General features: G+C 51.7%; 3 protein-coding genes across 5 annotated transcripts; 1 reads left to right on the forward strand and 2 right to left on the reverse strand.

The window, feature by feature from the left end:
* The first annotated feature begins 57 nt into the window (after nucleotides 1-57).
* LOC128269238 (arginyl-tRNA--protein transferase 1) lies at nucleotides 58-2,805 on the forward strand. Of its 3 annotated transcripts, none has more exons than XM_053006642.1 (6): nucleotides 58-221; nucleotides 294-940; nucleotides 1,010-1,153; nucleotides 1,840-2,000; nucleotides 2,070-2,415; nucleotides 2,498-2,805. In XM_053006642.1, exons 1-6 carry the CDS (start codon nucleotides 131-133, stop codon nucleotides 2,585-2,587), a joined length of 1,479 nt encoding a protein of 492 aa, XP_052862602.1. In that variant the 5' UTR covers nucleotides 58-130; the 3' UTR covers nucleotides 2,588-2,805. The 3 variants fall into 3 exon arrangements, with proteins under 3 accessions (XP_052862602.1, XP_052862601.1, XP_052862603.1); XM_053006641.1 differs by lacking the exon at nucleotides 1,010-1,153 and adding an exon at nucleotides 1,314-1,463; XM_053006643.1 differs by lacking the exon at nucleotides 1,010-1,153 and adding an exon at nucleotides 1,314-1,463 and having other exon boundaries at nucleotides 2,070-2,379.
* LOC128269237 (sialin-like) lies at nucleotides 2,649-8,079 on the reverse strand. Its single transcript, XM_053006640.1, has 5 exons — nucleotides 7,892-8,079; nucleotides 4,786-4,898; nucleotides 3,559-4,674; nucleotides 3,240-3,481; nucleotides 2,649-3,171 (listed from the first exon to the last, which is right to left on the reverse strand). The coding sequence occupies exons 2-5, from the start codon at nucleotides 4,811-4,813 to the stop codon at nucleotides 3,004-3,006; spliced, it is 1,554 nt and encodes a 517-aa protein (XP_052862600.1). The 5' UTR covers nucleotides 4,814-4,898; nucleotides 7,892-8,079; the 3' UTR covers nucleotides 2,649-3,003.
* Nucleotides 8,080-15,631: 7,552 nt separating this feature from the next.
* On the reverse strand, nucleotides 15,632-24,322 carry LOC128278149 (sialin-like). The gene is made up of 7 exons (XM_053016817.1): nucleotides 24,132-24,322; nucleotides 22,376-22,688; nucleotides 18,424-18,614; nucleotides 18,110-18,346; nucleotides 16,947-17,375; nucleotides 16,703-16,859; nucleotides 15,632-16,091 (listed from the first exon to the last, which is right to left on the reverse strand). The coding sequence occupies exons 2-7, from the start codon at nucleotides 22,413-22,415 to the stop codon at nucleotides 15,691-15,693; spliced, it is 1,455 nt and encodes a 484-aa protein (XP_052872777.1). The 5' UTR covers nucleotides 22,416-22,688; nucleotides 24,132-24,322; the 3' UTR covers nucleotides 15,632-15,690.

Below are 24,322 nucleotides of genomic sequence, written 5' to 3' on the forward strand. Positions count from 1 at the left end.
AACATTCGCGTACGAGTTTCATTGTTTACTCGCGACTCGCGTTTACGGTAGCCAAGCCAAGTAAAGTTTCGATAATCGTAAAACTTCGCTATTGGCAGAAATCCGCCTTACGGTTGGATTCAGCGTCGTCATGAAGCCGTCCTCGTTGGTAGAATATTATGGAAGACACTCCAACTACCGCTGCGGATATTGCTCGCAGGCGGCTTCCTGCCATTCGTACGGTAAGTTTGCTAGTTATTACTCATCAATGGGAACTCTTGTTGAACTCTGGCATTTCGTCTCGCTTTTGGTAGGTATGTGGGCGCACCAGATGAGCTGCCAGGATTATCAGGATCTGATTGATCGCGGCTGGCGTCGGTCCGGATGTTACTGCTACAAGCCGATCATGAACGTTACTTGCTGCCCATCGTACACGATCAAATGTGATGCGCTCAACTTCCAGCTGAGCAAGTCGCACAAGAAAATCATCAAACGGGTGAACAAGTTCCTGCGCGATGGCATCAAAGATCCGAACGAAAACCAAGCGTCCGCCGACCACGGGGAAAGTAGCGATCGCGTTATGATGGAAGCCCCACGGGCTCCTTCGAAGCAACCGCAGTTCACAGATATGTCGGACGCTATGTTGGAGGATATGGCTGTTGCTAAGTCGAGCGACGCTCCGACCGATCAGGTAGATGGAACATGCATGGCGAAAGTGTTCAGCGGACACTCATCGAAAGTTTCGAGCAAGTCGAACGGCTCCGCGTCAGCCACTCCGCCAAAGAAGGCGAAGTTGTTGCGCATCGAGCGAAAGCTTGAAAAGTTGCAAAAGAAGGGAATCACCGGCGAGGAACTGAAGCACATGATGATCAAAGCGAAGGGGCAGAATGTGGTGAAAACGTTGGAAGATTTCCTTGCCGATGCACCGCAGGACGACGAACCGGCAGCACATCGGTTGAAGGTATGATCGTGTGTCGCGGTAGTACTGATCGATGAGTCACAATTTTGACTTTGGCTCTTCGTTTTTTAGGTAAAATTGGTCAAATCCCAGGAAGGTGCCACGGCCGACTCCTACAAAGTGTACTGCGCGTACCAGCAGCGCATACACAAGGATCCACCCTCTAAGCTGAGCATGGACCGCTACAAGCGCCATCTAGTTAAAACTCCTTTCAAGGTGAATGACGCAAGTGATCGAGGGTTTGCTAATGGTTTTTCTTGTTTGTTTTCTCTCTCTTCTTTTCTATTTGAATCTCTTGCTCGTTTCTCTAATCGTTTGCTTGCATCCAACGCACAATGGTAACGGCACAAACCGATCTGATCGGTTGATCCTATAGATTGTGACAGTTTCGACTTCCGGGGCACAGTTTAAAGAGGGCCAAAGTGTTTCGTTCGCTCTGTTTGAAAAGTATCAGACGGCTATCCACAATGATCGCCCCGGTTCGATTGACGACTATCTGGAGTTTTTGGTGGATTCCCCACTTAAGGTATTTTTCGTCCGTTTTTAAGTCCTCTCATAATAGTGACTACAACACTTTCTGTTCACATTTACACGTGGCCATGCTGTTTGGCGTGATTGAAATGCTGCTACATGTTTGTGTATTTTTAAAAGGTTCCAATTTTGCTCGTGTGGAGCAAAAGATGCCCCCAAAAGCAAGATACGGAGAGTTTTCTAAGTCACTACCCTGCCGAATTATTTACTTTACCTTGTAACACCCCGTTTCTTTAATGTATCTACTAACCGTATGCTCGGTCGCCTAGTTGAGAGTAGAAAACTGTTTAGCAACCAAGAAACTCAGACTAAGTTTTGCGTGACGCTTTGAGCCCGACTAAACCATCAACTTCCTTTATCTTCTTCTTCAGACATCCGGAGTATTGGGCTCGTTTCACCAACAATACTGGCTGGATGACCGTCTGATCGCCGTCAGCGTGATCGATGTGCTGCCGTACTGCGTCAGTGCGGTGTACTTTTTCTACGATCCCGAGTTTCAATTTCTTTCGCTTGGCACTTACGCTTCGCTAAGGTTAGTATTGAGTTTCACAAGACACTGTAGATTTGGGTTGGTTAACTAGGCCGTGGCTTCCGTTTTCAGAGAGATCGCTTTCTCGCGAGCGTTGCACAAGCAGGTGCCAACTCTCAAAAATTACTACATGGGCTTCTACATCCATTCGTGTCCCAAGATGCGCTATAAGGGGAACTTGCAGCCGTCCTACTTGCTCTGCCCGGAGGTTTTCTCGTGGCATTTGATCGACACGTCGGTCACGGATAAACTCGACGCCAGCAGGTACTGCCGGTTGAACGAAGATCCGGCGGCGCAGGATGATGAGCTGCCAAACGAGGGCGACCTACGCGATATTCTTGTGGCCCGCGATAGTCGCGGTATGCGGTATTCGCAGTTCAAGGTAATGCTGCGATGTTTCCGATGTTGCGGTGCGATGGTAATGGTGCGATGTTGTGTTTGATGTTTCCACGATATCCGCTAAACTCTCTCCCGGACTTTCTCTTTTTCCGTTCTTCTAGGAACATTTCGGAGAGCTTCCCGAGATGGACGAATACGCTCGGTTGGTGGGCAAGGAGTGTGCCTCAAGAATGTTGCTGTGTGCCGTTTAATCTGCGGGCGTCTCTAAGAGAGGATCGTCTATTTTATTAATACTGAGCGATATTGACGGTCGCTCTCGGAATTGTAATTTGTGTTTCTTAATGTTATTTCCGCCCATATATTGGCAAACTCGCTACTTACTCCGCTACGAAGCACCAGCTAACAGAAAGCTGATACATGCATAGAGTTCGATTCATGCAATAAAGTTATTTCATCATAAAAAATTTTAAACACCGGCTTGACGCACAATAATATCTTTTGCTTGCCTAAGCTGTCATGTACTCAAGTGTTCTTTAAAAATATGCTCACTTTACACATATTCTGCACGGAACTACGCGTTGGCCGTTGCTCACACTAAAAAACCATAAAATTATTAAAGGCACTGTCGTTGTTGGTTCCGGCACATCCGGTCCGGATACGCTACTCCTCACAACCGCACGCTCTGTATTGCCGGGGTCGGCGACTCCGTGGGAGGCTCTTTGATTTCGTTCCATTTCTGCACCTTGCCCGAGCCGAGGACGGTGAAAATGGCCCCGGACGCAATGTAGAAACCGGCCGTGATGAGAAACACCCATTTCCATTCGTCCATCGTGTTCTGCAGGTGATCGAATGGACCGTTACAGTGTGATGTGTCGCGTTTGGTGCGACCGCGGTTGCGCTTACCTTCTCCTTCGTGAAATACGCCACCATCATGGGCGCCAGAAAGCCGGCCGTTGTCGCGAGGAAGTTCATCAGCCCGTACAAAGTGGCCGCAAAGTTGGGGGCCAGGTCCTGCGCATTCACCAGGTTGGTGATCGTTGACGCACCATTAAACCCAAGGCACGCGATGATGCACGACACGGTGACGATCGGATCACGCGCCAGAAACGGGAGCGCCACCAGGAACGCACCCGGCAGGAAGTGAGCTGGCCGGGGTGAGGGAATTATTCGAAACGTTAGGCTTGGTGGTCGGGACGTGGTGCACAGTAAGTGATGAACCTACAGAAAACGGTGAACGATTTGCGCAAAGCCGTCACACTCATGGCCTCCCGGCGCCGCAGCAGGTCACCGATGAAGCCAAATAGAAAGCCGGAGAACATGCGCGCCACGTACGGCAGGCTGGAGAGAAACCCGGCATTGGCCAGCTTGAAGCCGAGCACCTCGTTCATAAACTTTGGCGCTTGCGTGACGAAGAAGTTGAGCCCCCAGAAGCTGCTGTAGTGCGACAGCACGAGCGCCATGAAGGGCAGCGAGGTGAGCACGGCACCGATCGGCGGTCGGGCTTTGCTCTTGGAGACCGTGTTGCCGAATGATGCCTCGATGAGGTCGCGCTCCTCCTTGGAGATGGTCTTGTGCTCGCTGGGCGTGTCGGCCACCAGCCAGAACCAGATGAGACCAACCAGGGCCGACAGGAGCGCGGGCACATAAAAAGCGTATACCCAGCCAAATTGCTCGATTAGTAGGCCGGCAAATGGCCAGGTGATGACCGTGCCGAACGTGCTGCCACCGGCGATGCAGGCGACGGCTTTACTCTTCTCGTTCGGCGGAATCCAGCGCGAGATCACGTTGTGCAGGGTCGGGTAAACGCACCCGCTCAGGAACCCGATCAGGAACCGCCCGGCGATGATGGCCGCGGCATCAATCATGGCGAGCAGCGGAAAGAGAGCGGTAACGGCAGCGCACAGCAGAAACGAGTAACCGATCAGTCGCTGGGGTCCGTAGCGCTCTGCCAGTGGTCCCGCCGGAAGCGACGTCAGGAGGTAACCGTAGAAGTAGGCCCCCAAAATGTGACTCTGCATGCTCTGGCTCCACTCGTAGCGGGGCCCAAAGTTGGGAACCATCGGCACCACCGTTTCACCACCGTCACTGGCCGTGTCGTTCAAGGCCAGGAACGAGTTTTCGTCGCCATCCATCGCCGGAAGCGTACCGTTTGCCAAATCGTCGCCGACCGGCGTCAAGGTCGTGTCGGTCGTGACTATCGCTGCACTGCGATTCGCACCGGTCACGGTGGGTTGTACCATGGCGAGCAGATTGATCGACATGTGGACACGCAACATAAACGACGCCGTGCACGCGACGAAAATCATGATCGTTACAATGAACCGTTTGGGGACGCTTGCTACAAAGGAGGAAAGGGCGTAGTAGACTGTAGTAGATGCGTAGTAGGGTGTAGTGACTTGTTTGGGCAACATTGTTCGCCGTTGCGTCTTTGGCCCCAAATTGAACCTACCCCGAATGGCGCTCGTGTCGAATATCATTGTGACGAGGCCTCGTTTGGTAGCGACAACAATGAGGAGCTGAACCTTCTACTGGTTCGTGTTGACAGAGGGCTGCACCACCTATCTGTTGGAGTATCGGAAGCAAAAACGGGAAAGCGGTTTTGAATTTCCTTAATATACAAATGAACAAACTTAACGGTAAGTCAATTATTGTTTGAAGTCATTGAACCGAACGACAGTTGATGGAAATCTATGGTAGCGAAGATTTGTAGAGTCGAAGAGGTTGTGTTCGCTGGAAGCTTACAGATTCTATATGTCTGAAAACATTTACTATTCCCAAGTAAACAAGAATTAAATATACTGCTTACAGTGAATGAATACTAGTAAGATTTTCTGTTACCACTATACTACTACTAAGGCTTGTCTATTATCAATAGAAAAACGGGCCAGACTTGGGCAATGTTCCAAGTTCTGTTTTACGAGGCACACAGATGAGAATCTGAAAAGAAACGGTGGGCAGTTCGAAACAGTCAGTGAGCTACACCGCGCCACTCTGCTGGAGATGCCACGTGAGCCGAATCAACCTCCGCTACCTCCTTGTCCGACGGCAAGGCTTCCCAATTCAGGTGTTGCTGGAACGTGTTTCCAAATGCGTTTAACATATGGTCCGGTCCGCAACCGCCACGCAAGGTTTCACGGACGGTACGGACGGAAGCTGGTGGACGCTTCAATTGTTCGATGGCCGCTTGCTGGGACGGCGATCAGTAAACGATTTCAGATCGTTTATCACGGCTTGACCGACGACTCAGTAATTCATTAGCGCAGCCCAGCACCCGTCCAGCACCCCTGGAGACCTGCCCCCCCAAGAGCGACGCAAGTTACAATACAAGTTAACGACCGCAAATGTTGACTTTCGTTTCGTAGTTTGCTCTTAAGGGACACGGTTGCATTGCTCGCTCTGGAACGCTGCAGCTCTGCGAAATCGTGTTTTCATTAGCTTAAATTTCCACCTCAATACCATGCCGAGGCCAGTCTCGTACACTAAAGAGAGACATCAACGACCACACGGCTACGAACCGCACACAGAACCATTAATTCGGTTTTATGGGCCCGAGAGTTTGGGATCTGTAATGGCCCATCGCTTCCGGTCCGATCGGATATTGGCGGAGGGGGCGATTGTTGTTTGTGTGCAGGCAGGTAGTACGTCACCTCGCGTGGACACGCACCAGAAGCTGTGTAGGTTCCAGATTCTAATTCGCAGGAAACGTGACCTTTTCGTTGCTGTGCCGTGTTTCGGTTTCTCCCCAAAACAACATCGCATGCCGGTAATCAACGGTGATCCGGTAATAACAGTAGTCACACCCGGATCGAGTAGGATAAGGTGCTGTAATCGGGGGCTTCGTGAAGCACTACAATGTGGCGTACTCGCGTCGCTGGGGAACGGCAATGCTGGCAACCCCGCTGGCAATGATGTGAAAATTGTTCATCATTAACCGATTCTCCGCTGGGCCCAACCCCCGGACTAGGGCCCAGGGCTAACCCTGGGTACTTTACTTGTTTACGTGTCCCCTATTTGCCGGATCCATTATTAAGTAGAAAACGATGGGAGACCCCGACAGGCGTGGCGATGATCAGTATGGCGCCTCGGACTAAGAGAAAGAGCGCTTTCACCTCCTCCCTACGCTCCACGGTTCGGCTTCCGCGTATCCACACGTTTGCTGTTTCGATAATTCAACGAGCTGCGAATTTAATTGGTAAACACTGTATGGCCGCGAGTCCAAGTTTGCAAACACCGCCACCGTGTGAATAGTCCTTCTTGGAAAAATCCCCGTAATTAAGGGGTTTTGTTTGCCCGAAACGTGTTCTCAAATAATACGGACGACGAATTTCTAGAGACTCGTCGCGGAGGTTTGCTGTCACAGGCCCCGATCGGTTTGTGATTGGCCCAGAATTGGCGGAACGCGCTGATATCATCGCCACAATCAATATTGAACTAGCTGAACATTCAATCACTGGAACTCAAGCTTTTGTGTTGCTTGTCACTGGCCAGCGCCTTAGGTGGCGCTAAAGTGAAACGCGTAATCGGTTTCGCGTTCGCCTCTTTTATTGAAGCAATTGACGATTGGCGGAATGTGCTCCGGTCCAATTATGAACCAGATCCTCACCGTTGCCGTCATCATCATCATCGCGTTCGACCAGCATCTCGTGAAGCCGGTTCTACAACCGTACAGCGAACCAGCCTGCAGGAAGATAACAGACCGGGGAGGACCAAAATAGGGAGGCAAAATTTGCCCTGCTAGTTGGCTGCGATATCGCCACCATATACTGGAGCGGCTGCGGAGCCCGACGGCTCAATAAGCCTGCTGTAAGGCTAAAATACACCGCCCGACACAAAATGACCCAGACCAACAGGTTACAGTGAGTGTTACGAAATTACGAGCAACACGCGGCAAAGAATGACGGCAAAAAGGAGTGCATGGACCCAACATTCCACTAGAAGAGGGAGGTAGCCCCAGGCCCAAGAAGCATTGGGTCAGTGACCGTAGGGTGCAGCATTACTGGGCGGGTCGCTCGGCCGATGCAGATTTCTGCCAATCCTCCCGAACTGCTGTCGGTACTTGGACATTATACAGAAGCAAGTGACTTTGCATAGCATAACATTACGGCCGGAAAGGGCAAGGTCTTGCGGGCAGCTGTGACCGTGTTATCCTTCGGTCGGCCTCACGGTCCGGCGGTTTCCGTGTCGGTTAGACGGCGGAGGCCACCGGAGTCGGAGAATGGGAAGGGCTTTCCTCCACACGCGTTTGAAAGGCAGCTCCTTTCCTTTCTAGAGCGGCCACTCGGAACCCGTTCCAGATATCGCGTCCAGGCTCTGCCATTTCAAATGCTACTGGTTGTGGTTCCAAAATGGTGCGTCGTTGTTTAGCTTGTGAATTCCAAAGTGACCTTCAAGTGGCTCGGTCGGTTGGTTTCGGGGTGGCACAACTATTGGACACACTTCACTTCACGGGGGCAGGATTCCGCAATGGGAACCGCCAAGTCCACCACGATCGCAAATACGACAGAAAACAAACAAGCAAAACTAGCGAGCGAGATTTATAGAGTGTCTTGTCTTACGTCTAATCAATCGCTGGTTCGGATCGCGTGTTCACACATCAACACTGCCTTTCGCATTGTCTTCGAGCCGGTTCCCACATCCAACACTAAGCAAAGCCGTGCCACCCGCGGTTCCGCCTAAAACGCACACCCAGCACACTGATCTGGATCCACCTGACTGACCGCAGCACGGGGTAACTGGCGACGGTGCAAATCGTGCGTTCGGTTCTGGCCGATCGATCGTTCCCAACTGAATTGGCCAGCCGCTGGTCGATTCGCGTATATCCGCGGTTCGCGCGATCGTGTGCCGGTGTCTGCCTTCCGTCCCAGAGGTCTCTACTTGATCTCTCTATCTCGGTCTATCTCTCTCTATCTCTCTCCCTGTCGGTCTCTCTCTCTCTTCTCCCTTTCAGTCCTACGCACTTACGCGGACGATCACGCTCAGCACACGCCGCCGGTGGCCGTTTTTATGACCGCGAAGCTCGTGATGCGCGCTTTTTCATGCTCGTCTGCTGCTGCTGCCGGCAAGTTTCACGCCCTACGCGCCCAATGGCACGGAAAAGCGATAAGCCAGAGTGCCTCGAAGCGTGAGGAGGTTGAGCGAGACAGAGCGAGAGAGCGAGCGAGTGAGGGATCGGAAAATAGAAAATTCCTCGTGTGCTCTGGTCTCAGCTCTTGGTCGCATATTTCTGCTATCGGGTGGCTTAGTGTGCCAGTTTAAGGCATTGTTGCACGATTGTGCACCTGCATACAAGCCATCGAGCCATTGTATATTTTATATAGTTTTTTACAAGAAAATATTGCGAGAAATTGCAAGGATTTTTTAATTGGTTTTCAGTAATGACGTTAAGGGGGGCGTTCATTGGAGTGGTGCTTTTAAGCATGAAATTTATTCCACTATCGATTACATAGTGTTTCCCCTGTTGTATTATTCAAGTCTTTGAGCGCAGCGCGTCATTCGTCTCCTATTGTGTTTCCCCTAACGATAAGTGGCCTTCTCAAACTGACTAGGCGTTTGGAGTTTGAACGTGGAACTGAATTTGAGCAACACACTGAGCGACGTTCGTGGCTCAAGTACGCACAATTGCATACATTTAGGCGCTGGTAGGAGAAAAGTTCCACATAGGAAAGTGTGTGGTAAAAAAAGGAAAAATCATGTAAAGCAAACAAAACCATGCGCAAATTTGAGCCTTCGAACCAAAACCCTTATCCCTTCGAACCTTATCGAAGTTATCAAAAATTTGTCTGTACTCACCACAAACCTGGTGGCGGCATACCCCGGCATTCGGGTTTGGACGGATGAGTTAACAATTTAGAGCAAAGTAGCTATTTTATGCCTTAGTTCTTCTTATTATATAATTTTTCAGATTTTCAGATATGCCAATAAATATTGTGCGTTAACAAACTATTTGTGCTTTTCGTCACCGACGAGCCATATTTTTGGACCATCAAGTACATGAAAAGAATACAGAATCACTCCAAGAGTGTTGAACGTCCGTGACTTTAGCGCAGGTAAAAGATACAAACCCGGCTAAAACAATTGCTTGGAATATAAAGCAGAAGCTGCCCGAAAGCTCGGTTAGCTGCATTTTACCAGATACAATACGTCCTTCGGGTCAAAGTGCACCGTGGTAACCGTGTCTCATGAGGGAAGAATTCCCCAACCCAATTCTAGCCTCTTCGGCCGCATTTCTTCTTTGGAACGTGATGAACCGCCAAGTCTTCCTGTACCAGGACGGGTAAGAATGTCCTTGGCACGTGTTGAATACAAAATACGACTACGACCGTTGCAGGGCACCATCAAACGCCAGATATGCAGGGTGCAACTTAAAAAAAAAACCCTTCCCAACATGAAGCCAGCCAGCTCGACCGAATTCCGTCGTTGGTTTTTGTTTCGTGTCCCCATCGATCGAACGACGTGCAACAGGATGTGGAAAAACGCTCCACGGTGTGGTTGGTGCTGGGCTGTGTTGGGGATTATCAGTTGTTTGCGTGACACACACGCTTCGGTATGTGGTTTTCGGGTGACCGCGCACCTGACCCTGATGCTTATGGGGAACTGATCGGATTCGGCGATGGTTTTTGGTTCGTCCGACAGGACCGACGATTCCAGAGAGAGGTCAAGCGGTTGACCGGCGGTCCGCTTGGAGATAATCTTGGGGCCGTTGTTTGCCAAAACGAACCAAACTCCACACGCCACACGCGTGAGACCGGCAGCTTCCTGTACGTCTTTTGGCGAATTCCTAGATTAGAGAAGCTATGCAGTAGCTACGCTATGCGCTCGGCGGTGCAGGCCGATATAGACCACGGAGGGCCTAAAACGGAAAAATGGTCCAACGTCCACGTTCCGGTTTTCGGGGTAAGCGCCCGCCCCGGGGACGGAACTATCGCTGGAAACCATTACCGGGCGCGACCGCGCTGGGGAGTGCGTGGAACGGGAACCGTTGTTTTGCGTGCAAACACGCCGCGCAGGGCGCGAAGCGTGCGTTTTGGAGACGAGCGCTGCAAATAGGGACAAAAAAGCGGTTAGCCCGGTGATAGCCCGGGTCGCTGCGGTTGGTGCGGGGAAAAGCCCAGAATCGGGGGGCCCTTGGCAGGGTTTATATAAGGCCCCGCGGCCCACGGGGGACAATTTTAGTACGGTGCTGTGTATGGTGGCTGTCCGGTACGGCACGGCTCTAGTTGGCTCTAGGTACGCGCAGAGCGCAGGTTTTGCAAACGCACTAGGAGGACAGCATGGGTGCCAGTGCGCGACCTCTCGGGTGGCTAGGTTCCGCGGTTCCGGTGGTCGGTGTGTGGCTGCTTACGGTGATACTGAGTAGTGCTGGAGTGGCCGACGCCGCCTCCAAACCCACCCAACCGGCGCTCTTTCTTACGGTGAAAAGTTCCAACTTTGGCAACACGAAGCTGGACCACATCGAGAGTGGATACCTGATAGTGACGGACATCCTGATTAGCCCGGACGGTGTGCCGCTCCCGTTTTTCAAGGACAACTGTGAGTGCTCCCCGACTGTCAGTGACTGTCCGCGCCGGTGCGACTAACGCTCCCTCCTTTGCTCCTTCCGTGCGCCGTTAGGTGTCTACAAGAAGCGGGCCGGCCTGAAGATCATCGTCTCGTTCGGTGGTTCGGTGGTGCCCTCGGAACTGTTCGTGTACCTTTCGAGCGACGAGATCCGGCGGGCCGCCTTCGTCGACAACCTGGTCGAGTTTACGCTGACGAACGGGTTCCATGGGATCGATCTTTCGTGGCTGTATCCGGCGCCCCAGGAACGGGTATGTTGGTCGGTCGGTCGGATCTGGGCAGTCCAGATAGGTGACTCCTACTCCTGCTGGTGTCTTTGCAGGACCAGTACGTGCGGTTGCTGAGGGATCTTCGGCTGGCGTGCGATCGGAACGGGCTGCGACTGACGGTGACCGTGCCGAGCCGTCCGTCGGTGATCGAGGTGAACTATCCGGTCGAGAAGCTGGCAAAGTACGCCGACTTCGTCATTCTGAGCACGACCGAGTTTCGAAAGTTGCGCAAAACATCGTTCATCGCGCCCCTTTACTCGTCCAGTCCCGGCTCGTCTAACAATATCGTAAGTACCGTGCTGGATCTCAACGACGCGAGGCCGAAACTTATGGTTTTTCCGGCGCTTAGGACTACCATGTGGACCGCTGGAAGATGGCCGGGCTGTGCAGCAGCAAGATTGTGATCGTCATCCAGACGATGACGCTGACGTACAAGCTGTACATCCAGAACGAGTACCGCATCGGAACGCCGGCCCTGCAGCTGAAGATCCGGCCGTACTACAAGATCTGCCGCAAGCTGTACAGCGGCTCGCTCGAAATCTGGGACGCCAGCGCCAAGAGTCCGTACGCGTTCCGCGACCTGTCCTGGTACTCGTACGAGAACGAGAAGTCGATCAAGGAGAAGGTGTGCTTTGTGGTGCAGCAGGGTCTCGGTGGGCTGGCCGTGTTCTACTACGACGAGGACGATCCGATCAACATCTGCGGTGACGGGCAGTACCCGCTGACGGCGATCGTACTGGCGGCTCTGCAAACCGACTACCAGCCACCTGCGGTCATAAGCGAGCCTCAGATCTATCACTTCGAATCACCCGCGTTCGGCGGCTACCCTAACCCGGGACCGTATAATGGCCAGTCGTACGCCAAGAAACCGATGGTGATCTACGTGGACGAATCGGAAGACACCAAGGGGGCATCACAGGGTGCGAAGATGCTACCGGCACCCCAGACAGTGCCGGTGGCCAGCGACCCGATGGCCGCCTTTACGGAGGTGCTTTACGAGCCGATGGACAACAAGTTCATCAATTCGATCGTACGCGATGGTTCCGAGTCGGACGAGTTCGGTGATTCAAGCGCTGGCGACGCGTTCTTTTTCCAGCAACCGGCCAACGGGGTACCGTCGTACCTGGTGGAGCTTGGTGGTGGTGTCGATGCGGAGTTGCCGCTGGATGACTCGTTTAACATCCTGACCAGTCTGCAGCAGCAGCCCGGTTCTTCACCCGCAGCTACGGCCCAGCTGTACTCCGAGAGTGGCTGCTCGGCCGGAGCGATGAGCCCCGCGCAGCTGTTCTCGGAGCAGGGGTCGTCCAGCCAACCGGTGTTGTACCGGGAACAGCGCAAGAAGTGTTGCGCCGTTCTGCCGCCGTCTGGTCATTTTCCTTCGCCAGCGCTGGAAGGGGTCCGGTTCATTGCCACCGCCCAGATCCAGACGCCAGCGACTACGACCACCACCACCACCACCACGACCACGACGGTGCCACCGCCACCGATCCAGTTCTTCGCCCAGAGTGCCGTCACCTTCCGGCCGCCTCCTGCCTACTGTCCTCACCCGCTGCGATTCGCGCTGAACGCCGTTGTGTCTGCAGCGCCTCCTCCTGTCACCAGCACAGTGCCACCTTCGACACCAGCTCCTAGACCACCAACGCTCCCACCGTCATGCCCGATGGTCCGACTCTATTCGGAATATTCGCCACCCCAGCATAACCAGCCACCGGTGCCAGGTGTCCAGTTCCACGCGATGGCCGTCGGAGGGCCACCGGCCGTGGCGTTCGCCCCGTACACGGTGAGCATCTGCCCTGCGGACGGGATTGTGCAGGATCCGCACGATCGGCGATCGTACTACCTCTGCAAGCGTGGCCTGTAAGTACCGTGGTCCCTCCCTTGGATCTGGAGGTTCTTGTCGGTAGCTTCTGGTAATGCATGTTCTGACTTTTTTCGCTTTCACCCGTCCAGGCCAATGTGTGACGAGAACAAGTTCAACTGCGCCCACGGATACTTTTTTGATGTCGCCAGCCAAAAGTGTCAACGGGAGGGAGGCGCGTAGGCGGGATGCCGGCACGGTGGGCACCAGCGAGACGGTGGTTGACTGTGTGTTGGGCCGTCGTCGTCAGCCGATATCTCGATCGACGGTGGCTTCGGCAACAATCGAGAAACCTTGCCCGTCACCAAAAACAATCCAGTGATTGTGTCGATCTGTCCACACCGCGTGGGGGGGAAGGGAAAAGGGCTGCTGGAGGGGGCAAAGTAGAATCCTAGTCTGTAAGCATTTATCGTTGAATAAAGTCGTTGCGTTATTTGATACTTGGATGGTTAGTGGCACATTTTGGCAGCTCCTTTAAAGTCCATGACTACCCGGGCACCGAGTTCACCCGTAATCGTGTGGTGCGTGGTGCTGCTATCGGAATGCGCACCTTGCCCCCCGAATGCCAGAGAGTCGAGCTGCGGTCTGGCGATACCTGTTGAGGCCAACGATCACGTACCCCCGTGTGGTCACAATCTACGCGTCCGCCACCAGTCGGCGATCGTACGTGTGTCGGGTGCAGTTGGAGAAGGTTTTTGTTGCTGTAAATAAAACAAAAACTTGGGGTCCAAATTCGCGCCGTCGGAAGCTTGTCTCCTTTCGGGCTGCAGACATGTGCCCCGTCGTGATGGTAAAAAGGTTTTGGTGGATCCGCTGTTGATAAACATGCTTGTGTGCTTGATTTCCACGGTTCCGACCGTAAGTTGGTCGTGGAATGGACTTTGGGGTTTTGTGCCATGGCAGAGCGTTACTTAAACAAGTCCAGACCGAGCCAAGATATAATTAAATTAACGTTTTAATACAAAAAGCGTAGTACTACTGTCAAGTGTACGTGAGGCGTTAGCTGTTCGTAAATGGTAACTAAAGGGCTTACATTATTACTATGAATACCTATGTGGCAATAAATTTCAACACCATCGTGAAACAATTTAACAACGGTCTGGAAGGAAGGGACGGGAAGGGAAGGGACATTTCTGTAATACGGGTCCGAATGTCTATGTCTTGACAGTAACTACTATTAGAATAGTAGAAGTATTAGTATTAGATAAGCAAAAGATAATACTATTATTACGTCGCCTAAAAGCAACTATTTACCTAAGCTACTTCAACGGACATAGCACCTAATGAGTTCCCAAGCTCCAACATTATTCTGGCAGTTTGTTAAATCGAAACGGAAATGCGATACTGTCCCGCCTGTCTTGTATTACGAATTCCGCTGCTACTGATTCTTCCAGTGACAAATGCTACGTGTTTCCGATTTCTTCTGCTCATGCTCACACTCTTTCTGATGCCTTGGTCAATGTCCCCAAGGACTAATGTAGATGTTTTGCGATTCATGATTGAACCTTGGATGCTCCCTATCCACACGAAAGGCGATAAGAGATTAGTATAAGACTCACGTCACAACCGGGTCTGCGAGATTGAGTGATAAATTATAGTCTCAATGCTCGTACAGTCGTGTATCGTCGGAACCCCCTTTTGAAAACTAGCTCGGGACTTGGCAATAAGGCCCGTTGCTTTTAAAAATGAATGACGAATTAGGCCATTCAAATAGGCTGTATGTTTTGATGGCGACAAATATTTTAATTTTTTGATAACTCTGCAAAAATCAGCAGAGAACGAACCTTGAAAACGATAGCATAGAATGGTCAAAAGTATTCTTTAGTCGTGAAAAGGTTGAAGACCCTGACGACCAAGCACAACAACTGGTCGTTTGATAAGACCTTGTTGCCCTTGCTGAAATATAGACGGAATCCGTTTTGAACGGCCCTGAGATCCCTCATTTGGAGATCAGTTTGAGTCGATAGATGAGGCACCAGATAAACCGTAAAACGGAAGGTCGTTGAAAAAAAAAGAACCGAGATGGGGAATCGTCTGTCCTAGAAAAGGACCTTTTGTGGGTATAAAGATTTTGTGGGTAGAAAGATTAGTTACATTTGTCGTATGGAACGTCTTTTCTGCTTAGATCGCTTATTATAAATGGGAACTTTACTAGAGTTTCTGTAGTGTTTCTGAACCCTCTGACAAACGTCAGGAGTCATATAGGAGATCCAAGGATAAAGAGGTTTGGTAGTTCATAGATTCCCCTCCAGCTAATCACTACATTGCAGCCATCGCATCAAGCCATGCCGTGGTGTTCCACATCACGTCGGGAGCAAAACTGCACAGGTCAAGGTTTAGTATATTCCATTTATTTAAATCTACGTCGCGTAGATCATCTACAGACGCATGGCTCTTAGCGTGCGTGTAGGCTAAAGATAAGTTAAGAATCTTTATTAGGCCGCATGTCCGTCACAGGCACCTCCTAACGGTGTGTGGATGTGTAAATGTAAAGTATTCATGTAAAAACAAAAAAAACAGACTCCTAACCCTAACTGTACAGCACAAAACGTAAGCTTAGTAATACTTTTCTTCCGTTACTGAAGTAGGGCTCGCCCGGCCGGCCATCCGGCCACACATTCCAAGAGATTCCATTCGAGAGTGTCCAAGAGCTGCCCAGTCCGCGTGTCTCCTAGGTCCGCTCGCGTTCTGCATCCGCCACCCGGTTGCTCGGTGCCGGTTCGTTCCACTTCTGCACCTCGCCTGATCCGAACAGCACGAAAGCGATGGCTGGAACGATATAGACGGCGGCACCAATCAGGAAGACGGCCGACCACTCGTCCATGGTGCTGCGTTCGGCGGTGAAGTGCGCCACCAGGATCGGCGAGATGAAGCCGCTGGACGTGCCGACGAAGTTGATGATCCCGTAGAGTGTGCCGGCAAAGTTGGGCGCCAGGTCCTGGGAGTTTTGCAGGTTGGTCATCGTCGAGGCCCCGTTGAAGCCGAGTGACAGCGTGATGATGGCGACACAGACGTACGCGTCGAACCCGATGTAGATCAGGCCCACGAGAAACAGGCCGGGTATTATGTGAGCTGTGCGGGCAATTAAAATGGAATCGGTTGATTAGCCACCGGGTCGGCCATGTCTTGTCCACTGTCGTGTCCGAAGCTATTTATAGCTCCCGCAGGTCTTTATGTTGGCGCAATTGCGAGTCGGGAAATTGCCGGTCGATCGTTTGACTTCGCAATACGCGTCACGATAGCTCCGCCGCCAATCCGCCGTGGACACCGGCACGGGTACGGGTTGCTTATCAATCGCGGCATTCACGCCCGGCATCCCGAGGGCGCTTTCCCTATCGCTCGGGGACTTCTGGGGCTTTGTGAATAGAGCCCAGCACATTATTTCATGTGCAACCGATTGACGGAGTGGTGAGAAAGATAAATGATTTGTTATGTGACTGCCCTGCATCGATGCTTCGGCGCACATGATCGGAGAGAGAAGGCTGGCTCCTCCACAGAAATAGATTCCAGACTAGACTGCTCAAGTACAATTCCACATACAGAGAAACTAAAGTGGCCGAATGCCCGTTGAAGCCCTCGGGCGGAATACTCGGGAACAGGTAACCGAAAGCCCGTACTTGGAACATCGCTTTGACCTTGAGATATTCGAAGATAAGTCCCAGATTGGCTTCCCCGATACTTACAGAAGATGCAGAACGATTTCCGTATCGCCGTCACGCCGAGGATGGACTTCTTCCGGAGGTGATCGCCGATCGTGCCGAAGACAAACGCTGCCAACGAGCGGGCCAGGTAGGGCATGGCCGCCAGGAAACCCGCTTTGGCCAGATTAAATCCAAGTACCTGTAGAGTAACGGGCAAACCAGTAATCCAACGTAGATCAATCAATCTGTCGAAAGCCGTTTTGTGGGGATTCGCTCGAAACGGTACCTCATTCATGAACTTCGGTGCCGCCGTAATGAGGAAGTACAGACCCCAGAGGTTACCGAAGTGCAGCACCAGGAGCGAGAGGAACGGTAGCGACGTGGCCAGTGACAGAACCGGTGGCAGCAGCTTCGACTTGGAGATGGTATCGCCGAGCGACTTCTCGATGTACTCCTGCTCGTCGGCCCTGATCCGAGGGTGCGCGGCCGGGCTGTCGGCCACCATGAGGTACCAGAGGGCGGCCGCCACCGCCGCTATGGCCGCCGGAATGTAGAACGCAAACGACCAGCCCAGGGTCTCGATCAGCACGCCCACCAGCGGCCAGGTGACGACGGTCCCGAACGTTCCGCCCATCAGAGCGGACACGAACTTTCCCTTCTCGTCCGGTGGGGCCCACTTGGAGATTAGATTGTGCAGTGCCGGATACAGGAACCCCTAAGGAATAGAAGGCAGACTGTTACTTCCACCGTCGTCAGGTTCAGCCTGGAGTAGCGTGGTAAATGAGAGATTCCTACGACACAATTGACTGAGGCCCAGTTCCAGTCCCAGTCGGGCACGAAACACTCACTTTCAGTGTGCCAGAGGCCACTGTAAGTGCAATATGAGAGTTCCTCCACACATTCGTCCAATTATATTGTAGTTTGCCAGCTGTTGCTAATCCACCTGGTCCTCGGGGGCCTCGGGGCCATCCAATCGGCAAGGAAGACATCACCCACGGCCACTGTCATCGTTTACGATCGGAAGCGAGGGCCCCGAACCCGGGCCTCGTCGGCCATCAAAAACAAGAACTAGTAGTTGGGCGAATTGGGCGCTCCACATCAAGCTCATCAACGCATTCGCGCGCACGGTTGACCGGCTCTCAATCGGCCGCCCGGCCGGCCAGGGTGTAAAATGTAAATCGCACCCGGAGGCCATCGCGGAACAGCCCGGCAAAACGGTGGCGTGATGGAAAAAAATCCCCCGGCCATAACGTGTTCACCGGGCCACCGGTTTGCTCGCGATGTTTTACTTTCACTCCCCGGGCAGAGCCTCTCCGGTTTTGCAGTGGCCTCTGGATTGTGTCACCTGTGTGTGTGTGTGTGTGTGGGTCTCAGGGCTTCACCACGCTAATCCTATTCGGTCGTCCGGGCAAAGGTTTGATCGCTATTCTACCGTCGACGAATACTTACGCCCAAAATGCCGAGCACAACGCGGTTGGCCACCGTCGCCCACATGCCGCTGTCGGCGGCGAGCGGCGTTAGGGCGGTGAGCAGGGCGCTAAAGGCCAGCGACAGGCCGACCATGTTACGTCCACCGAAGCGCTCGGCGCAGACGCCGGCCGGCAACGATGACACCAGGTAGCCGTAGAAGTAGGCCCCCAGGATGATGCTCTGATCGTGGGAGCTCCAGTTGTAGCGCGGTCCGTACTGGGGAAGAGTAGGTTGGAAGGAAAGGAAAAGTGAGACGCTGTTGCCATGCTGCCATGCTGTCCGGAGAGACCTACATCGGGAACCTTTACATCGGGGACCGGTGCCGTCCGGTTGGTATCGCCGCTGGCCGGTCCGATGGCCGCCTTGCTCTGGATCGGGGGCACCATGGCCAGAATGTTGACGGACATGTTGACGCGCAGCATGTAGCTGATCAGGCAGGCCAAGAAAAGCATAACCGCGACATTGAATCGGGTTGGAATGCGATCTGTGTGTGCGAAAGATAGAGGTAGCGTCAGTGATAGAGTGACGACGTTATGCAACGGCGGCGTGCGGCGACATTCGCGTGGCGCCGTGCGCGAAACGCGGAACTACGGCGAAGCGGGTCGGGCTCGGGCCAATGACTTCGGTTGGGTTGGGTCGGTGGTTTGCAAAACCGATCGATTGATCGGCGATCAAGCGATGGCATAGTTGCCTTGCGTGTTGTCAGGTGATCGAGGAATTATTTGGGAGATATTTGGAGACTTGGAGAAAGAGAGGGTCTGAGGGTCGTATAATATTTCGTGTTCATAAAAAAATCAAGAAAATGTAATAAGGAGAAATAAGCTATAGAAATGTTGTTCAATAAGTTTTGCAGTTCGATGAGAATAACACAATTTTATGGTTTGAAATACAATTTCTGGAAGGGCTGGAAAAGGATACGCTTCTACGGCTGTTATCATCATTTGATGAAAAAAGCTTTCGACACATGAATTTGTTTAGGTCTGGAAACAGATGGACGTCGTCAGGGGCCATATCTGGTGAATACGATGGATGCTCCAACAATTCGAACTTTGATTCATGAAGTTTTGCCATTGTTAGAATGTTCTTGTGACACGGTTCATTGCCTTTTGGAAAAAGGATTTGTTTCTTCTGCAAACCGTGTCTTTTTTCTCGAATTCCTCATCAAAATAAAATAATACATAAAACGAAATTCCTTGTGCATCCCAAAAAAACTGATGCTAACACCTTCTTGACCGATTTTTGGACACGAACCAACATCGAAGCCGAAGAACTACAGCTTTCTTAAACCCAATACAAAACCAATACTTCAGTCAAAATAATGGTTACACTGCCCAATGAGATGCCTAGGATGCCTAGGATGCCTAAATCTCTTTCAGTCCTGTATTTTTTTACGCTCTCAGATTTTGCTACCGTTTTTAGACGTCCTTGAAGTGGATCGTCTTCAAGGCTTGTACGACTACGTTTAAGTTCAGCCACCCATCTTTTTAGTAATTCAAGGCGAAGAGTCCTTACATACTTTTAACATTACTGTATAAATTTCTTTTGCTTTTTCTTGATTTGAATTGATAGATTGAAACGAAACTTCATATACGTTCATATGAAGAGGGCACCAATATAAAAACAATAAATTTACAATAGGCTAGTGGCAGCGCCCTCTGTTATTGAAGCGCAAAACTTATTAAACAATCCAGTACTAGGATGTAACATAGGTCCTTTCTGATTTTTCTTTCATGAACTTAAATTCCAGCCCTTTAGTTTCCTGCCACCAAATAGTGTCCCGATTCCCGATCTATGATCGCACGCAAAAACACGGCCACCGGCGGACACGTGTTCACGATTCCGCTTCTCGCCCCCTGTTTTTGCGATGATGGTGTTGCAATGATTTGCGAAACAGTCCACCGTACACCTCCCGGGGGGAGTGTTTATTTTGTTTCTCTAGCGCGCCCGAAGACACGAACTGCTGCTGGCCGGCCAGAAAACAGGGTTGTCGAGCTGGAGAGTGATGAGTCGGGCAAATAGTGTCCCGGGCGCGGGCGTCGTGCAACTGTCATTAACGAAACCGCGTAGAGCGGGTTTAGGGAGACGCTCGCGTGACATCTTCTCCTCGGCAACACACTATCAGGTGATGCACAGTGGCAATAATTATTGGTCCAGCCATGCATCATGCGTCATGCGTCGGGCATTGATGTAACTTTCACATTCGAGAGGAAAAGGCTCATTTCTTGACGTTCTGGGCACGCACCGCTCGGCGCGGACGTTTAACGATCGAGTCGAGATTGGCCCAGCCATGAGGGTTTGCGTTTTTGCACCGTGCACCGTGTGCGGTGCATACATAAATTAGCCATTGTTGCGTCAGATTGCACAAACCATTAGGGCAGCGCAATGACAAGTTTACGGTCACCGGTCGGCTATCAATTTGATTGCTTGCCCGGTGGCCGCTAATGGGATGGTAGGAAGTGGTTTGCACTCCGAACAAATCGCTTCTTCGTTGGAAGGGCTTTATTTTTGCCGGGTCTAGATTTATGGTTTCTGCTACAGAGAGTCGCCCGGTGTAGCGTTTCTTGGAAGTGTCCCTAAACCTGTCGGAGTACCTCTGTTGGGTACTAACATTCCGCGGGATGGACCATTGATTTACGTAATTACAACGGTTTTGAGGTCACGTCAATTAGAACATTGGTTGACCTGTTGGATCCCGAACCAGTTTGAGCGTAATGTTGATTGCATTAGCGTTACCTTAATTCTTTGTTCCGAAGTGCAGCATGTTCGATCAGAACTAGAAGTAGCAACTCCCGGGACAAGTTGTCCTGAACTAGTTTCCCTGAGGCACCTTTGTTTGGAGTCCAGCTCACTTTTGAGTACCCCGCCTCGAGTCCATTGACATCGGGGGTAGTGATTGAAAGAAGGGTCGTTTTGGAACGATTGGGATCCGCGGCACTATAAATTATGATTGTGCATCATCCCGGGACATCAGTTGGATCGGGAAGCCGCGATTAAAATGTATCTACTTTGGAGTTCCTTACTGTCGTACGGGCTGCTGATCCACGCGGCGCCACCCAGCGACCCGTGTGCTCTGCCGAGCTTGAACGAGGTAGGCAGCCAGTATCTGGTGTTTGGGCAGGACTGCCGACAATACGCGTACGGCTACAATGCGGGATCGTCGGCGAAAGTCGAGCTTATGGACGCCAACGGTACGGTGGTCGGTGCCTACCAGTACCTAGATGCGAACAATGTGACGCAAAGGGTGAACTACACCGCCAACGACGTGGACGGGTTCGTGGTGGACGCTTCCAATTTGCCCACACCCGTGCAGGACACGCCGGAAGTGGCGCAGGCGAAAGCGGAACACGCGGCCGCCGTGGCGGCGGAAGAAGCTGCATCAACGGAACCAACGACCACCGAGGCAAGCACTGAGGACACACCGTCCACCGAAGTGCCCGATGCGACCTGGCTCCGGGACTCGGTGGTCCGTGTGCCGCACGATGAGCCGATCCTTTTCAAGCCCGTCCTGTCGGTTTGGTACCCGGCGAGCTCGTATGTCCAGAGTCTGCCCGCCGAAAGTCCGGCCGCAACGAGTCGAAAGCCGCAGCCGAAGAAGGAGTACTTGTGGAATGGTAAACGTTTCTAGACATCTAATCTAGGTTCGGTAGGTGTTCCATGGCCACGTTTCATGGCTATCCAGCAGATGAATAAACTGTTCATAGGTGAAATCACGTTTTATGTTCTCTTGTTGCTGCTTGGATACTGTTTCATTTACACTTTGCTGGTTTCTTTCCTGATTACTTTTTATCATTTTGACCTTTATCGGTCTCCCGTTTGCTATTACTGAATCCTTTATTTAATTTGGTAGTTCAGTTTAGTGTTCATTCGTTAAGTTCAATCTATTATGTCATCCATTCAAACAGATGCTTTCTATAGTCTTTGTCTTGCGTTCTATAAACACGATCGTTAGGTAAATAAAATTGTGCATAGTTGAACCTAAGGCCAGATAGCTGATAAGTTGTTGTCCTCCAGCCAGACGAAAATTTGCAAGAATGTGCCATTTGACGACCTCCAGCTTTGCACAAACGCCAATGGAAGACCTATCGAATCTATTGGCCTTGATCTAGTAAAAGTTATTTGATTTCAATGTCTGCCACCATATGACCTTTCTAGACTCCGAGGAAGCCTCCGATAAACGGGGAGGTCTTCGACCTATTGGCCTATTCTTTGTTATAGTTTTCATCGACTACGCCGCTTCCTACTTACCGCTCGCCTTGATGAGCCGAACTACGGGTGTGTAGACCATTTTTGAAGGAGTTTCCGCGTGCGCCGGTTGACTTCCGATGACTTTGCCTCCCGAACACTCTTCTCTCCTTCGCGCACTGACTCACACACTGAATCGGATTGCACCGTGTGTCCGTCCGTGTTCACCGGGTCGGCAGATTCACCTTCACCGCCCGAAAGGCGTGTGCTTAGAATTCACAGCGCAAGTTCGCCCATCATAACTACCCCGATCACCGCTCTGCACAGGTTTGCACCGGTGACGTCCGAGGTCCGCGGTGACGATTCGTTGTCCACACTGCGAACGAAAGGATGGAGCATTAGGTACGCGTACTTTGCTGATGGCTGCGGTTAGTTAGCACTTCACACTCGGTTAGCTCTTTTCACCACGCTAATAGACGCTTCCTCCTCAGGGTGGCGGCCCTCGCGCAGTTCCGGCCCACGGAGTGCACGACGATTTGCATTTCAAGGTCCACAATAAACGGGCCGCAGGATGGCACAGGATGGCCCTGGGGAGCGATGCCACTGCCGGTTGATTAGCACGAGATGGAGCGATCGGCGGTGGGGTGGACGAGGTCACCAACAGTAACACCGCACCGCAGATAAGAACCACGGAGCAAGACGATTGACGATACCCGGAGATAGAGCTTGGGCGTGCGTGAGAGTGAGGGCCATTTTATCCGCTTGATGCGCAGTAAAGACCAAGATATGGCACCGAAATTGGCGCCGCTTCTGCCGCTTCTGAGGTAAATCATTCAGAAGTTGCGCCTGGGACACACCAGCCATTCGCACGATAACGAGCGCTAATTCGTCCGTGTTAATTGGTATACGACACCGAGTACCGAGAGGTAGCTGAGACAACGGACAACATCTCGGGGTTTCCGATGCTAGGAGGATATGTTTGTCCTAGTTCCGACCTTACTTTACAGCCAGCTGTGTGTCTGGCAAACTACGCCTGGGGTCCTCCACTTGGGGTCAAAATGGCACCTTGAGTTGCCCGTTGCGTTTTATACCGTCTCCTGTTTAGTATTTTTTGGGCGTTATTGCACGACCCAGCGGACTCTATCACAACGTGTACAAACAAACGCAAGCACACAACAATTCGACAAAGACACAAAAACGGCGCTGCGTGTTGAGGACATTAACAATGTGTTATATTGTAGGGCGGTTTGAAGACGCTTGTTTGACGACTGAATGACAAACAAATTGGCTAAAGGTGTTTTGCTATTTAAAAGTAGCTCACAAAAGCGGCCGCACTGTTATTAGGACCAATCACTAGTACTGTGATAATTTAATAACGCATCCATAATGTTATGCCCAAGGGGTTGTTATTGGGAAGCACGATTGGGATTGCCAATATATCTTATCCCCCATTAAATAGTATTTAATTAGCAGGGACCTCTGGGATCTAGACTCGAAGCCAGGTCGTGACCGGTGTGGAGTTCCCGATGCAAAGCACAAATTTTCACGCGAGCTACCAGTTTTCACGATGCAGGGAGTAGTTACCGAATACAAAGTGTGGGACTTTGGGTAGTTTTTCGTAACGATGGATGGGAACTCCGGGTCGGGTTCGGTTACCGGTTTTTAGAACCCTCACTAATCACCTGAAGACGGTCATTACAATCTGGAATATTTTTCCGATTTCCGATATCGGAATTTGAGGTCGAGTTCCTTCGACGCTTCGAGGACACATTAGTATTCGCCAACTTTGGAAATGTTACAACAGCCGCAAAAATCTCACCTCTCCACTACGGATACGGCCGAGGTAAACTGGCTTTGGCAAACTTTGATTTTAGCACCTATCACCGCAGGTCACGCTCGGCAGATGCGTTACGGGACACCGCACCGTGGGACACAAACACGGAAACTTCCACGAAACAATCGTCCAACGACCGCGATCACCGCCGTTGTGCTTCCGTGACACGCACTCTG

Source organism: Anopheles cruzii, chromosome 2 (genome assembly GCF_943734635.1).
Source record: "Anopheles cruzii chromosome 2, idAnoCruzAS_RS32_06, whole genome shotgun sequence".
Classification (NCBI taxonomy): domain Eukaryota; kingdom Metazoa; phylum Arthropoda; class Insecta; order Diptera; family Culicidae; genus Anopheles; species Anopheles cruzii.